General features: G+C 47.3%; 1 protein-coding gene across 1 annotated transcript; it reads left to right on the plus strand.

The window, feature by feature from the left end:
• The first annotated feature begins 1315 nt into the window (after positions 1–1315).
• GJB3 (gap junction protein beta 3) lies at positions 1316–4912 on the plus strand. Its single transcript, XM_043996813.1, has 2 exons — positions 1316–1377; positions 4060–4912. Exon 2 carries the CDS (start codon positions 4091–4093, stop codon positions 4910–4912), a length of 822 nt encoding a protein of 273 aa, XP_043852748.1. The 5' UTR covers positions 1316–1377; positions 4060–4090.
• The last annotated feature ends 12088 nt before the right edge of the window (positions 4913–17000 follow it).

Here is a 17000-nt window from a genome sequence, read left to right on the forward strand (position 1 = left end):
CATTCACTCCCTCTGAGTCTTGGGACCCCAAAGGAGGCCAACCACAATTCATTAAAGGGAAGAGTGAGATAGGGCTGGAGCCCAGCCCTACTCCACCCTCCATTACGCCAGAATGAGACAGAATAACTGAACTGTGACTAAGTTCAAGGCCAGGCAGGGGGCTCCTTCCAGAAAAATGGCTCAGCCAACAACCTTTGAACCTTACAATCTCAAGTAGGTGGAGAGTTGGAAGGGTTTTGCAGCATTTCCATGAGCCTGAGATCTCTGGGCGGGAAACTGGAGATACTGCCTGGGGGAGTCACTGGGGAGCCAGGGCAGCCAGCCTGCCCTGAGGCACCAGGGAAGGCTCAGAAATAGAGATAGGAGCCAGTTTTATTAGACCAGATCAAGCCCCTGAAAGAGAAAGTGGGAAACCCCTGAGAGAAGACCACCTGCCAGGATCTGATCCCTGAGTGACTGGCTGCCAACCCCTGAAAGAGGATGTAGGGAACTACAGAATAGTTATTCTATATTTTACATCTACTACATATATTACAGAATAAAGTGCCTGAATCCCCTTGGTTCAGGTGAAGGAAGAGAGGCAGCGAGTGCCAAAACCAGCTGCTGAAAAAGCCATCAATTTGAATCAGGGGCTTTGGCTTCCCATCCAGCCTCAAACACTTCCTAGTTTTGTGATCGTGGGCGAGTCATTTTAATTGAATCCTCATCTGGAAAATGGGGATGATCATTTTGCCCTACTGGCCTTAAAGGGCTGTGGTGAGAAAACCCTTTGCAAACCTGAAAATGCTTTGTGAATATGCTTAATTAAGGTAAAAGGGGCAAGAGGAATAGAATGAATTATCTCCCTCCTCGAAGTGGAGAAGTGAAAGACTGAGAATGCAGAATGCAGAATACACCATCAGGCATCACTTGAATGGGTCTCCTGGTTTTGCTTTTGTTTATTACAAGGGAGGGCTCGTTGGTTGGGGGGAAGGGGGATAGATCACATGATTATGACCTAAAACCCAGAAAGTATCAATAATTTTCCCCCTTTTCCAGTGCTAGAGGTCTAAGCTGAGTATGCCTCAATAAGCTGAGGAGAGAGGAAGGGGACTCAGACGTTCATTCTTAGAGAGGAGAGATGACCCCAGCTCCCCATCATCTGCACCCCCAGGTTGTGAGGGTCCTAGCCTGGGTTATCTCTCATGCCCATCAGCTTGCTGCCACTGTGGGCTGGCCCATTACATGCCTCCCCAATGGGCTGGGCAGATCAACCCCGCCCGGAGGAGGAGGGTGTGAGCTGGCTGAGAGAGAGAGAGGAAGGTGGGCGGGGAGTGCTTGTCTAAGTCTGTCCCTCACTTGCCTCCCTGCAGGGTTGGGAAGACGAGGAGCTGGTAGGTAAGTGTTACCTCTGGGATGGAGGGGGTTAGAGACATTGGCTGGGGAAAAGCCACCAGCTGAACCCAGCGGGGCATGGACACTGTTCCTGGCCTGATTAGGAAGTGGTTTCTGGATTACGACTGACTGAGGGGATCCTGGTCTCCTCCATTGGACAGGTGGGAGCAGAAGCTTCAGAGGATTCAGAGGGTCACGAGCCAGGCAGGGGCCAGTGCTCCTTTGCTTTTCAGTTCTTCTGGGAACCAGCAGGTCTCCATGCATCAGATTACAGGGGCTGGGGCTGGGGCTGGGGCTGGGGCTGGGGCTGGGGCTGGGGCTGGGGCTGGGGCTGGGGATGGGGATGGGGATGGGGATGGGGATGGGGATGAGACCGGAGAGGGGAAAAGGGGGAGGTGGAATGTTTCGAGCAAGAAAGGGGGGAGGAAAGATAGGAAGAAAGCAGGAAAAAGGGATAATGATTCCCCCCAAACCGAGGGAAGTGCTATAGGCTTCAGGCTCCTGTTCTTCCCTCCCTGAAGAAAGGGGAGCCCAGGTACTAATCCCCAAACTTTCAAGTGGGTAGTAGGGGATGTGCTGTGAGCCTGAGTTGCCATGCTTGGGGCTAGGGGGCTGAACTACAGCCTCTACACAGAGCTCAGTGCTCTGTCCCATTCCTAATTAGGGTCCAGAAGAGAGTAAGTCCAGGATTCTTGTTGATCTGTCGGACACCCCATCCCTTAGATACTGGCCAAAACCCAGAGTCTTCCCTACCACCCACCACCCCTGTCCACCACAGCTCAGTCGGAGGAGTCAGGAGCCCAGAACCTGCTCCTCCAGTCCTTGGTAGGGGTTGTAACCTTACTCCGTACCTCCCGCCTTCAACTTGAGGGAGGGTAAGCTCCGCCTGCTCCCCGCCCTCAGTCCAGCCAAGAAATTCTTTCCCCATGAATGTGGCTCTCAGTGATTCAGACAGTGTTAGAGTTTTTTAAAGGTGAGGGTGTTAAGGGGTGGGGTCTCAGAGTCAGGAAGGTGACAGGGGCTACTGAGAAGCAGTCCCCCTTTTCAGGGACAGCTCCTTGGGACCAAACCAAACCAGCAAAGAATGAGGGACCATGAAATAAGTACATGATCAAAATAAGACCAGAACCAGCCCCATTCACCTTAAGGTTCAATGACTTACTCAAGTTGACAAGCAGAAATGGGGATCATGTAGTAGCTCCCACTCTGACCCAGCCTTCTCCTAATAGATTTCCTTTTCAATGTGCACTGCAGGAAGTGCTAATGAATATTCATATCTCTAGGATCATAGATGTAGAGGGAAAAGGGATCATCACGTGAGAGGTCCAACTTTCTCGTTTTACAAATGAGCAAACTGAGGCCCAGAAAGGTGAAGTCCAACCCAGGTCATAAGTGACAGAGCCAGGATTTGATCAGGTCTTCTGATGCCAAAGCTGGTGCTCTTTCCATTGTATCATGTTCTGCCGGTATACCAGCTCAGGGATCACATGTCACAGTTAAATCTCAAGAGGCACTCCTACAGGACCACGTGCAGGAAATTAATCTTGAGGGCCACGTGGCCAAAGAGCACATACCTGCAGGCAGGGGAGCAGAGGAGGGGTTGTGGGGGGTGTAGAGGGTGAGTGCGGAGCTGACTAGAGGAGAGGAGAGACTGGGAAAAGAGAAGGGCCTGAAGCAACCTTTCCTCGCTCTGCAGGGGAAAAGGAGAGGCTGGCTCCCCCCCCCCTCACCTTCTCAGTTCCTCCTGCTCCTAGAAGGGGAGGAAGGGTGTTTCCCAAAATAAAGCCTCCAGAGAGATTGTTCCCATTGGAAGAATCTTCTTCGGGCTGCTGCTGCCGTAGGACCCCAGAATCACAGATCTAGAGCTGGGGGTGACTTTGGAGGTCATTACGTCTAACCCCCTCATTTTACAGATAAGGAAACTGAGACCCAGTGTGGTTAAGTGCCTTGCCCAAAGCCAGGCACAGCTAAGATTCAAACCCCAGGGCTCTAACTCCAAATCCAGTATTCTTTCCCCCTGCCCCATGATGCCTGCCAGTTTCACGGGCTGGTGCCACACTCCACACCCCACATCCGAAGTGACACATCACACACACACACACACACACACACACACACACACACACACACACCAGCCCCTACCCATGCACATTACACACATTACACACCACACAGTGTACAACGGAGCCTGGCCACATAGGAGACAACACACTCGATACTCTCTAGGTACATAGCACCCACCCACATATCCATATACACCTTTTCAGGAAAAGCAGCTTCAGGATGCCCCACAGCTGAACCCTCACAAGCATGCATACACAGGTGCATGCAGATTCACAAGCATACACCCAGATATATGCATGCACCGGTTCACGGACTCGTAAGTTCAATTGCACATGAAGTGGAGGAAGGGAGTACAAGCCCAGACACAAACATCCTTGGGCACTCAAGACGTTAGTGCATTTGGCGAGTGCCTGGTCACACGAAATCCTGCAGTCCTGGATCAGTTTCTATCCCTCTCAACCAGCAGCTTGCAGCCAGGGAAAAGGAATCAAGAAATCCAGAGCCGTCCAAGCTCATGCCCTGAGGCCAAACCAAGCCCCTCCCTACCCTGTGCTCTGTCCCTGAAGGAGGGGCCGGCACCATAGTCCCTCTTTGAGCCTCTCTCGTCTTTGACCTTCACAGGTGGGCCCAGCGCCCCCACAGCCCATGAGCCATGGACTGGAAGACTCTGCAGTCGCTGCTGAGCGGAGTCAACAAATACTCCACCGCTTTTGGACGGATCTGGCTGTCCGTGGTCTTCGTCTTCCGCGTGCTGGTGTACGTGGTAGCGGCGGAGCGGGTGTGGGGGGATGAGCAGAAGGACTTCGACTGCAACACGCGCCAGCCGGGCTGCAACAACGTCTGCTACGACCACTTCTTCCCCATCTCCAACATCCGCCTGTGGGCCCTGCAGCTCATCTTCGTCACCTGCCCGTCGCTGTTGGTCATCATGCACGTGGCCTATCGGGAGGAGCGGGAGCGGCGACACCGTTTGAAGCACGGGGACAAATGCGCTCGGCTCTATGACAATGCGGGCAAGAAGCACGGTGGTCTCTGGTGGACTTACCTGCTGAGCCTCTTCTTCAAGTTCATCGTGGAAATCGTCTTCCTCTACATTCTGCATACGCTATGGTATGGTTTCTCCCTCCCCCGCCTGGTGCAGTGTGCTGGAGTCAGCCCGTGCCCCAACACCGTGGACTGCTACATCGCCAGGCCCACGGAGAAGAAGGTCTTCACCTACTTCATGGTGGGGGCCTCAGCCATCTGCATCGTCCTAACCATCTGTGAGATCTGTTACCTCATCTCTCAGAGGATATGTAGAACCTTGCGCAGAGTCAAGCGCAAGGGAGCTGCTCTGCACTCACCCTCCTCCAGCAGGGCTTCCACCTGCCGCTGCCACCACCTACTGCCATCCCACGGGGGCGAGGAGGGCCTGAGCCTAGGCAAAGGGGCAGAAACACTTCGGGCATCTGCCCCCAACCTCACTCTCATCTGACCTTGAGGATGGGGGAGCAAGCAAGGCAAGGAGCCTGGGACTGCCCAGAATGGCTGGGATATGCTGAGCAGGGCAAGGTCAACCCATTTCTCCCCTGGCTCTTGTTCCTCTGGCCCCAGGAGCTGGAACAGTCGATGTGAGAGAATGAGGTTGAGGGACAGGGCTTGGGGAACATTCACTGGGAAGTGGATCCTCTTTGGGAGACAGCCCTACTCTGGAGGCCTCAGGGAAGGTCAGTGGGGGAGAGAGAAGAGGGTGGTTACTGTACCTAGCAGCTTCACCCAATTCTATTTCTAAGCCCATACCCTACAACTGGGGACTGGGGTGGGGTGGGGGAGAATTAATAGAGGCTGCAGAGCCAGATCAGTGTAATCCTCTGCTCTCCATAACCAGGTTTCTGTTGGTGGTGTTCTGGGGGGCTGGCTGTTAGTCCTGCTGCTCCCCAAAGGAGCCACCAGGGAAAAGGTTGCAAAGATGGGCTCTCCTCCCAAACCAGAGGTCACAGGATCATCATCTAAGAGCTCAGAATAGACCTCAGGATTGCAGGTAATATCAGCAGGCCACAAGGACTGAAGTGAGATTCGGCAAACCAGACCAAAGAAGAACCAGTAAGGATGCTTTGTCAGTATAAAGGGGCTCAGGCTATAGCTGCTCCCTCCAAGTCCAATCTTGTTCACCTTCCTTGCCCTCAGGAGAACTCTGTCTCTGTGTTGAAGAGACATGCTTCTTTTCCCCTGTCCCCAAACTCCAGAAGAACCCTTTAAGCCCAAGGCCATTGAGAGTTTTGTTCCCAAGCCCAACAATGGAGTCCCCATTCTGAAGCCTGTGGCCAGACTCACTAGGAATGCAGGTTTAAGGATCAGTAGAATTCACTCACCCTCCCATCCTTCCTGAGCCAAGGTTAAAGGCCAGAAGCCCACTGGACAACAATAGGTGAGAATGGAAAGGAGATGATCCCCTCCTGGAATTCAATAAAAGTCCTATTTTTTCTATAATCATGAGGTCACTGGGCTCCTCCAACCCTCCGAGGCAGGGAGACCTTGGAAATTTTGAGGAGGAGGGATGAGGTTGTGGGAATGGAGAATATTATTATTATTATTATTATTATTATTATTATTATTATTATTATTATTATTATTATTATTATTATTATTATTATTATTATTATTATTATGAGAATGGCAGACTTGTAAGCATGAGGAATGGGAAAATGGGAAATTGGGGGTATGAAAGGGAGTGCTGATTGTGAGAATGGGTCTATAATATCTGACATTTATATGGTACCTCAAGGTATTCAACACCAAGTTCAAAGAACTTGTAATACATTATCTCATTTGACATTGATAGCTTTAAGCTCTACAAATATCATCTCATTTTATCCTCACAACAACCCTGGAAGGCAAGTGCTATTATTATCCCCATTTTACAGATGAGCCAACTGAGACAGAGGTGAAATGACTTGTACAAGTGTCTTCGGTCGCACTTGAACTCAGGTCTTCCTGACTCCAAGTCCAGGGTTGTATCCACTGCACCACCTACAGCTGCCTTCCTAGAGGATGCAGGGATGGGAGATATGAAACTAAGGTCTTCGGCCAGTAGGCATGAGGGCTGTGGGGAGAGGGAATGTGGAACAAGCCAATTACAGATCCTGGTTCTCTTAGTTGTCCAGAAGAGGGCACCATCATCAAAGCTCCATGTCTATAAACTTGTGAATATGTACACAGCATCCAAATGGGAGAATTTGGGGAAACCATTATGCAAAAGTAGACGAACTCACCCTGTGTCTCCTTACACCCACAGATTCACCCAGAGACACAATCACTCCAAGAAACGCCAGCAATCCCACTACCACATGCACCCCCAGGAGGCAAAGACACTCAATCACATACACAGTTTATTTAATTAAACAACTGCCACTCTGAACCCCAGGCACTAAGGCAAAGGAATATCAGAGCTAGGAGATCCCCTAAAAATCTTACAGTCTAAGTCCTTCATTAAACAGATGAGGAGACCCAGAGCTGCCCATAAGATGTAAATGGATGGATGGATGGATAGATGGATGGGTGGGTTGGTGGATAGATGGATGGATGGATGAGTGGGTGGATAGATGGATGGATGGGTTGGTGAGTGGGTGGATGGATTGGTGGATGGATGGATGGATGGATGAGTGGGTGAATGGATGGGTGGATGGATGGATGGATGGATGGATGAGTGGGTGGATAGATGGGTGGATGGGTGGGTGGGTGAGTGGGTGGATGGATTGGTGGATGGATGGATGGATGGATGGATGAGTGGGTGAATGGATGGGTGGATGGATGGATGGATGGATGAGTGGGTGGATAGATGGGTGGATGGGTGGGTGGGTGGATGGATGGGTTGGTGAGTGGGTGGATGGATTGATAGATGGATGGATGGATGGATGAGTGGGTGGATGGATGGGTGGATGGATGGATGGATGGATGGATGGATGGATGGATGGATGGATGAGTGGGTGGATAGATGGGTGGATGGATGAGTGGGTGGATGGATGGGTTGGTGAGTGGGTGGATGGATTGGTGGATGGATGGATGGATGGATGGATGGATGGATGGATGGATGGATGGATGGATGGATGGATGGATGGATGGATGAGTGGGCGAATGGATGGGTGGGTGGATAGATGGGTGGATGGATGAGTGGGTGGATGGATGGGTTGGTGAGTGGGTGGATAGATGGGTGGATGGATGGATAAATGAATGGAATTGATTGGTGGGTGGGTGGGTGGAGATGGAGACAGAAATGGATTAGATGTTGAGAGAGCACTGGATTTGGATCAGAAGTCATGGCTTCAAATCATGACCTTATTTACTCTCTGTGTATCACTGGTGATATCCCTGACCTCTCTGAGCCTTCTTTTCTGCAGGCTAAACATTCCCAATTCTGTCAATAGATCCTCATAGGTCCTGACCTCAGGGCATTTCACCATGCCCATTGCCATCCTCTGGGTGCTCCCCACTTCATAGAATCATAAATTGCAAAATGTGGCACCCAGAATTAGTCACTACTCCAGGCGTTGTTTGAACAAGGCAGTGTATAACAGGATGATTCCTTATTCTTTGAAGCTGTACCTCTCAATACAGGCTCAGTTATCAAAAGAAAGAGTAGAACTAGATGGTCTCCGAGGTCCCTTCCAGCTCTGGATCTTATGAGCCTAGCCCCTACATAGAGAAGATTTCTGTATAACAAGGCAAGCGGGCCAGGGACTGAAGCTGTGCTGTCATTGATAGAGGGAGGGAAACTCCCTATACCAATGTAGACCACTCCACTCTCTGAAACTTACAGAGAGCCCTCGAGCTCTGAGAGACTTATTTGGCCAGGGCCACACAACTGGTGCATATCAGAGGACAGTCTTAAACCCAGGGCTGCCTGGCTCTAACCACTACACCACACTGTCTCTCATAACTGGGAGTTCAGCCAGCACAAAGTCCTCCTTACACAAAACCCCAAAGTCTCATACCACCTTCCCTCTACACTGCCTCTCAATGTCAGGCACACAGCCAGGCATGCACAGGTAAGCCCAGTGATAGCGTCTCTTTCAAGCATTTATACAATCACACCCTTTTCTTACACACGATGACACCCCGGACATTCTCATAGGATTTCACTCACAAATGCATGTAGTCTCTCTCCAGCTCTCTTCAATTCACATTCCCTCTGCCATGCTGACTCACACGCTCTGTCACACACAGGCCTTCTCATTCACTCACTTTGACTCATACAGTATCCATCCATCCCTCCCTCTTAAGAAAGCTTATCCTCCCTCCCTCCTCTCCCCTTAACCATGGGAATTCAGCCCAAGCCTCTGGCTTTTCCCCTTCAAAACCCTGAAGCCCATGCACTAAGGCATGGGATTCCCCAGAAGAGAGGGGGTGAAACCTGTATACAATCATTCTGGGGGCAAGGAATAGGTTTATCCTAGGATCCCTCTATGGGATCAGAATATGCTGCCATACCTTGAGAAGGGAGAAGCCTCCTTCAGATCCAGCTCAGAGACTAAACCTGCTATCAAAATAGTTAAGGTCCCAGTCACTCAAGAAACATTTATTAAGCACCTACTATGTGCTAAATAGTGTGCTAAGGACCAGGGATACAAATAAAAAGAAAAGACAGAGCCCAGCCTCAGGGAGCTCACAATCAAACAGGGCAGACAACACGCAAATAACCGGGTACAAACAGGTTAAATGGGAAATTATTGTTCATCCTTCATTCTCAGAAAGGATCAATGATATCAGGAGGGTGATGTCTTGACTTGCAATGAATTGAATTCAAGTGAGGCAGGGCTCTGCAAAGTCACCAACCTCACTCTCTCCTCCAGAGCCATCTGGAGTCACGATGACTGGCGAGGACCCCGGATGCAGTGAGGGACCTTATAAGCTAGGGTCTTTCCCAGGTCTCAGTTTGTCTGAAGCAACACCCATTCAGTGATTAAGGTTAGGTAGGAATTGAGGTAAAAGATGGTCTACTTTAAAATATTCAACAAAGGGAAGGTATTAGAATTAATGAAGATTGGGAAAGGCTTTCTGGAACAGGTGAGATTTTAGCTGGGACTTGAAGGCAGCCAGGAGGCAGAGATGGGCATAGCTCCATGGGGGTAAAGACTGTTTTCCTATTTCTGTCTTTGTACCTCAGCAGCTGGTACACAGTCTGACACCTTTTGGGGGACTGGCTCCTTCCATTATTGGTATAATAAACTTGCACCTCAGAAACCCCCTCTACTGATACAGATCAATACCTTCCCTGCAACTTAGTCAATAACTTCCCTGCAACTGGCCCTGGGACTCAGAGAAGTTAGGTTACTTGTTCAGGATTACAGAGTCAGTATGTGGCACAGGTGAGACATGATCCTGAGTCCTCACATCTCTGAGACCAACAGAATGTCTCCACTAAGCCAGACAGTCTGGCACTTAGTAGGTATTTAACAAATGTTTGTTAATTTTGTTGAATTGAACATCCAAATAGTCTAAGACTTTGGAAAACTGCTATACAAAGTTCCATTTAGCTATCATCGTCAATCATCCTCAGTAACATTTATATGAGCTTGCAGAGCACCTTGTATTCAGTATTTCACTGGACTTCTTCTAAATCTATTCTGCTGTAATAGGTGTTTAATAATTGTTTGGAAGGACTTAGGTGAGTACATCTAGGGAGGATTCCATGGGGTCATTTCAGTAGGTAGTGTTCTTAAGCCCTGGACTCAACTTCTGCCTCCAACAGTTGCTAGATATATGGACATGAATAAGTCATTGATTGCCTCTGTTCCTCAAGCCTCCCATCTGTAAAATGGGGGCAATATCAGTAGCACCTACCTCACATGGTGGGTGTTGGGCTCAAACAAGTTTGTATATGTAGAACACCTTGCAAACTTTAAAGCCTATATCAGTGTCAGCTGTTATTCTTTATTAAAAAGGGGTTTGGTGTTTTGTTTGGGGGTTATTGGTTTTTTGCTTTACAACAGATAGATAGACCGCGGAAACCAGGTGGAACTTATGTCCAGCCTCCTCATTGTACACAGCAGAGAGTGAAACCCAGAAAGAAGAAGTGAGTTGCCTGGGGGATAAACAGGGAGTCAGCCAGGACAAGAACTCAAGTCTCCTGACTCTTAGCAAAGGGGTCCTTCAAATACAGACCCAGCTAGGGTGTTGCTGCCCTCATCTTTCCCCTCTTCCCAACTTCCCCCAAAGGCACCACCACCCTTCCAATCTACCAACTCAGCACTGAGTTGCAACCTCAGAATTATTCTGGACTCCTCTTGCTCACTCCACAGACCCACTCAGGTACCAGATCTTGCCGTCTCTGCCTCCACAGAATCCCTAGCATCCCAACCCCACCTTCACTCCACTCACTCAGAAACCACCTTTGTTCAGGCCCCCATCACTTATCACCTGCATTATTGCAACAGCTCCATCCTAATGGATCTCCCTGCTTCAGGTCTCTCCCCATTCCTGTCCCTTCTACACAGTGCTGATAAATTAATTTTCTTTAAGCACATGAGACTCTCCTATTCAGTCAACTCCAGTGGCCCCATTTCTGCCTTTAGAATCAAATACAAGGTAGCAGCTAGGTGGCACAGTGGATAAAGCACCAGCCCTGGATTCAGGAGGACCTGAGTTCAAATCCAACCTCAGACACTTGACACCAGCTATGTGACCTTGGGCAAGTCACTTAACCCTCATTGCCCTACAAAGAAAAATTTAAAAAATTTTTAAAGAAAAAGAAAAAATAGAATCGAATACAAAAACAAAAATAGAATCAGATACAAACCCTACACACCCTAGGGCCCCATTCATCTTTTCAGCCTTATTGGACATCACTCCATCTCCCACACTCTTCAGTCTAGCCAAAGTGGCCTAGTCTCTGTTCCTCATACACAAGGCTTTACCTTCTCCCATCTCCACACCTTTGCCCCATACCTGGAAGGTTCTACTTCTTTACCTCTGCCTCTGAATCCCAATCTTCCTTTAATATTCCCATATGATTGTTAACTCCTTGAGGACAAGAACCCTCTTTTCCCCCTTTTTGTATCCCCAGTACTTAGCACATGGTGCCTTGTGCATGGTAGGTGCTTAACAAATGTCCATTGATTGATTGATGATTGACTGATTGATGATTGATTAATGAGATGTGGCTCAGGCACCATCTTCTGCCTGAAGCTTTTTTTTATTTACCCCTGGGACTACTAGTGTACTCCCTCCCAAACTATCTTTTATTTAACTACTTTGCATATATTTATGTTTATTCTCTTTATATTTATACTGTGTATATATATACATAGATATATATAGATATATAGATACACACACACATTATAGGCACTTTTCTCCCCCATTAGAATGTTAGCTCCTTACAAGTACAAATTGCTTTATTTCTTATTTTCCCAACACCTAGTACAGTGTTTGGTCCACGGTAGACACTTAATAAATTTTTATTGATTGATTGATATGGTTTATAAACATTTGGCTTATATATAATTTGTCAGAAACCATGGCCTGCATAATGGGAGGGGGTCACAGATGAACAAAGCCAAAGGGATTAGGATCAGAGACCCAAAGCTGGAAAGGATGATTCTCAGAGGCCTTCTCAACCCTCCTCCTCATTTTATGTTCTTATTTTTATTTTCTAATTAAAATAAATTTTCTTTCATTTTCAGATCTTCCTTCTCTCCCTTTCCATTGCCACCATCCCCAACTGAAAAAAGCAAGGAAAACAAAACCTCTGTTACAAATTTGTACAGTCAAACAAATAAGAGAGACAAAGACAGACAGAGAGAGAGAATGAGTGAATGTGTCTCAGTCTGTATTCTAAGTGCATCATCTACCTATCAGGACAACCTCCTCCTTTGACAAATGAGAAAACTGGAGCCCAGGGAGATTGGTTAAAAGGGACAAAAAGCCAGGATCTGAATCCAGGTCCTCTGACTCCCAAACCAGTGGAATCAATTTTCCATTGATAAAATGAGATTATATTTGTAAACTTTAAAGCACCATATACATGTTAGTTACTATTATTATTGCTGTTATTATTATTATCACATTGCTCTCCCTATATCTCACTGGGCCTCAATTTCCCCAGATTAGGAGGATGCTCTAAACTCTGCAAATAAGGACCACTTTATTCAAGGCCTGCACCTTTCTTCATTTCCTTGCCATGATGAATGGTGATTAGCAGACGCTGAGCAACCCTGAGGAAGATTTTGAGATCTGGAGATCTATGGAATAGGTCCTGTGGTCCCCTGGATATGGTGTGTGTGTTTGTAGCCCCCAAGAACCCTAATAATTTCTACTCTCCCCAAAACTTGGAGTTCAGTTCAGTAATTTTTCAGTTGTGTCCAACACTGCTTGACCTCATTTGGGGTTTTCTTGACAAAGATACTAAAGGGGTTTGCCATTTCCTTCTCCAGATCATTTGACAGATGAGGAAAATAAGGCAAACAGGGTGAAGTGACTTACCCAGGATCACACAGCTAGCAAGAGTCTGAGCCCACATTTGAATTCAGGAAGATGAGTCTTCCTGACTCCAGGTTGGGTGCTCTGTGCACTATTGGTGCCACCTAGCTGCCCATCCCAAATTGCAGAATGGGTCCTAAAGACAAGGCTCCCATAGATTTGATCTGCTCAGCTGTCGGGGGTAGTTACAGAGAGGAAGGTAGAAGCAATAGAGTGACAGATATGTAAGGAAAACCCTACCTAGTGATTAGAGCTATCTAAAAGCTGCATGGACTGCCTCAAGAGGAGTTTGGGGGGAATCCTTTTCATTGGAAGTCTCCAAACAGAGGATACATGGGCAGTGGTGATACAGTGGGGAGAATACTGGCTCTGAAATCAGGGGAGCTGGGTCCAAATCACACACCTCTGATACTTTGAGCAAATCCTTTATCTTCCTTTGGTCTCAGTTTCCTCACCTAGAAAATGAAGGGGTTTGGCCACATGGCCTCTGAGTTTCCTTCTTTTTTATTTAACATAATTTTACACCAATTACATGTTAAAACAATTTTTAAAACATTTTTAAGTTTTGTACAAACAAAAGCAATGCAGCCAAAATTAGAAGGGAAGTAGAAAGGTAGAAAACAATTTTTACAGCCAGTGTTTCTGATAAGGGCCTCATTTCTAAAATATATAAGGAACTAAACCAACTTTATAAGAATGCAAGTCATTCCCCAATTGAGAAATGGTCAAAGGATATGAACAGGCAGTTTTCAGATAGAGAAATCAAAGCTCTCTACTGCCATATGAAAAGATGTTCTAAATCACTATTGATTAGAGAAATCCAAGTTAAAACCACTCTGAGGTACCACCTCACACCTATCAGATTGGCTAATATGACAAAAAAATAAAATAATAAATGTCAAAGAAGATGTGGAAAAATTGGAGCACTAATGCATTGTTGGTGGAATTGTGAACTGATCCACCTATTCTAGAGAGCAATTTGGAACTATACCCAAAGGGCTATGGGACTGTGCATAACCTTTGACCCAGTAATAGCACTACTGGGTCTGTATCCCAAAGAGATCATACAAAAGGGAAATGGACTCACATGTACAAAAATATTTATAGCAGCTCTCTTTGTGGTGGCAAAGAACTGGAAATCAAGGGAATGCCCATCAATTGGGGAATGGCTGAACAAGTTGTGGTATATGAATGTAAAGGAATACTATTGTGCTATAAGAAATGATGAGCAGGCAGGTTTCAGAAAAACCTGGAAAGACTTAAGTGTGTACTAATGCTGAGTGAAGTGAGCAGAACCAAGAGAACATTGTACACAGTAACAGCAACAGTGTGTGATGATCAACGATGATAGACTTAACTCTTCTCAGCAATACAATGATCCAAGACAATTCCAAAGACTCATGATGGAAAATGCTCTCCACGTCCAGAAAAAAAGAACTGTGGATTCTCTTTTTTGTTTGGTTTTTGGGGTTTTTTGGGGGGGCAATGAGGGTTAAGTGACTTGCTCAGGGTCACACAGCTAATAAATGTCAAGTATCTGAGGCTGGATTTGAACTCAGGTCCTCCTGAATCCATGGCCGGCGCTTTATCCACTACACCACCTAGCTGCCCCAGAACTGTGGATTCTCAATGCAAGACTGAACTATACTGTTTCTACTTTTTTGGGAGGTTTTCCCCTTTTGTTCTGACTCTTCTGTCACAATGTGACTAATACAGAAATATGTTTAATGTGATTGTACATGTATAATCTATATCAGGTTGCTTTCTGTCTTGGGGAGGACGGAGGAAGGGAGAAAAATTTGGAACTAAGAATTTATAAAAACAAATGTTGAAAACTATGTAACTGGAAAATAATAAAATACTTTTATGATTAAAAAAACTTTTTTTAAGTTTCAAATTCCAACTTCTGAGGTGCCTTCTAGCTCTCTATATAAGACCCTGGAGTAAAAACCCATTCTGGATTCCAGAAATAAACTCGAAACCACTTTTTGAGCACACTAGAGAGGGGATTCCTTCTGGTCAGGAGTTGGACTAGAGGGATAGATGTGCTGGGACACTTCTGAAATTCTGTGATTCTCTGTCAGTCAGGCATTCATGGCTCACCTCCCAAACTGGTTTCCCACCCTTTTCAAGCAGTCTCTGCTCTCTCCCCAGTATCCCCAGGGATAGCATCGGGGTGAGGACAAACGTCATCCCCTCACTGACCCTGAGTAAGAAGCAGATTGACTCTCTGGGAATCCCCTAGGGAGGGACAAGGAGGAAGGGGTCACAAGGGAGGAGGCATGGCTGTGAAGCTGAGAAACTGCCGGCCATCTTTCTCAGGCTCCAGGAGGTCACTGAAGTAGGTTCCTCCACCAAGGTCAGGGAAGGCTGACTGCTCTTTTCCTAGAGAAGTTCTCACCACCCCCTGCTCCCTGCCCTGCCTCAAGGCTCCTATTGCTTCTGCACTAAAAATATAAACTCCTCAGGCTGGCATTTAAAGCCCTCCACAATCTGGATCCAACTTCTATTTCCTTTTTTATTCTCCCATTTCACCCCCTGCCTTGCCCAAGTCAGCCAAGCTTTCTTAATCCACCAAAACTTCCATCTCGAGGCCTTTGTATTGGCTGTCCCCCATGTCTAGAATGCACTTCCTCTTCGCCCCCATCTCTTCAAACTTTTTGCTTCCTTCAAGTCTCAGTCCAGGAGCCATCTCCTACAAGAAGCTCTTCCTGATGCTGTGGATGGTTAATGCTCTTGAAATTGCTTTGTATTTACTCATCTAGATACATGTTATGCCTTCACAACCTGAGAAGTATGCTACCTGAAGGATGCAACTGTTTTCATTTTTGCTTTCCAAATAGTTCAAGACATAACTAATGTTTGTTGAACTAAACTGGGTCGAACCAGAAATGGTCAGTTGTGAAAGAGATCTTAGAGACCACTTAGACTAGCCCCCCACACACACACACACACACTTTACAGATGGAGAAACTGAGGCATGGAGAAGGAAACTGACTTCTAAGGTGACATAGCCAGTTAGTGGCTGAACCAGGACTTGACTAAGCTCCTCCAGAGGAGGGACTGTCTTTTACTTTCCTTTGAATCTCCAGAATGTCACACAGTACCTGGCACATAGTCATCGACAACAATACTATCAGTTTATCAAGGACATCCTCATGGGAGGTAGGAGACCTAAGTTAGGTGTCATTACTCCCAGTTTTCCTACCTTCTCAGGGTTTTTTCAGTGCTGTTGACAGGACACAATGACCCGCAGCTTCTGCTGCCTTTGAGGGAGGACAGAGAGAGAGAGAAACAGAGAAAGAAAGAGACAGAGACACAGAGAGAGGAGGAGGAGGAAAAAGAAAAGGAAGAGGAAGAGGAGGAAGAAAGAGGAGGAGAAGATGATGATGATGATGAAGGAGGAGAAGAATGAGGAGAAGGAGGAGGAGGAAGAGGAGGAGGAGGAGGAGAAGGAGAAGGAGAAGGAGGAGAAGAAGGAGAAGGAGGAGGAGGAAGAGGAGGAAGCAGAGGAGGAGGAAAGAGGAGAAGAAGGAGAAGAAGGAAGAGAAGGAGGAGGAGGAGGAGAAATAAGAGGAGGAGGGAGGGAGGGCAGGAAGAAATGGTGCATGTTGACAGGTTCTCTATCTAGGAAATGAATACATGGCCACATCCATGGGAAGAACCTCTCTGTGGGGATCGGTCTATTCTCTCCGCTATGGGTATCCCCAAACTTCCCAATCCAGCCACCTACAAACTAGAGATGGATCCAGGACTAAGCAAGCTGTGGGAGGGGTCTGCTCCCTGGGCTATCTATCTGTAAGCCTAACAGGAGAGAAGCACGCTTGTCTGCTTTTCGCAATAGGAATGGGGCTCTAAAAGTGGGGGTTTTAGAGTGAGCCAGAGGGATCTGCCCTGATCCAGAAGTGTCCCTGGAACCTCTTTCTTTCAGCCTTTATCCCCTTCCCACCAGCCCTCACCTCATCACCATGAATCCTCTCCATCACCACCACCCCCGCCCCAACACGCACACCCTATGTCTTTAAAGAGTTCAGCCTATCGGGCCCCTGGCCCCCGCCCCCATTTCCTTCTCCCCGCCTTCCCCACTATTATTAAGCTCAGGACAG

This window comes from Dromiciops gliroides, chromosome 3 (genome assembly GCF_019393635.1).
Source record: "Dromiciops gliroides isolate mDroGli1 chromosome 3, mDroGli1.pri, whole genome shotgun sequence".
NCBI classification, from domain to species: Eukaryota; Metazoa; Chordata; class Mammalia; order Microbiotheria; family Microbiotheriidae; genus Dromiciops; species Dromiciops gliroides.

Excerpts from the sequence above, each read along its gene's own strand:
- GJB3 (XM_043996813.1), top strand. The coding sequence starts at position 4,091 with ATGGACTGGAAGACTCTGCAGTCGCTGCTGAGCGGAGTCAACAAATAC.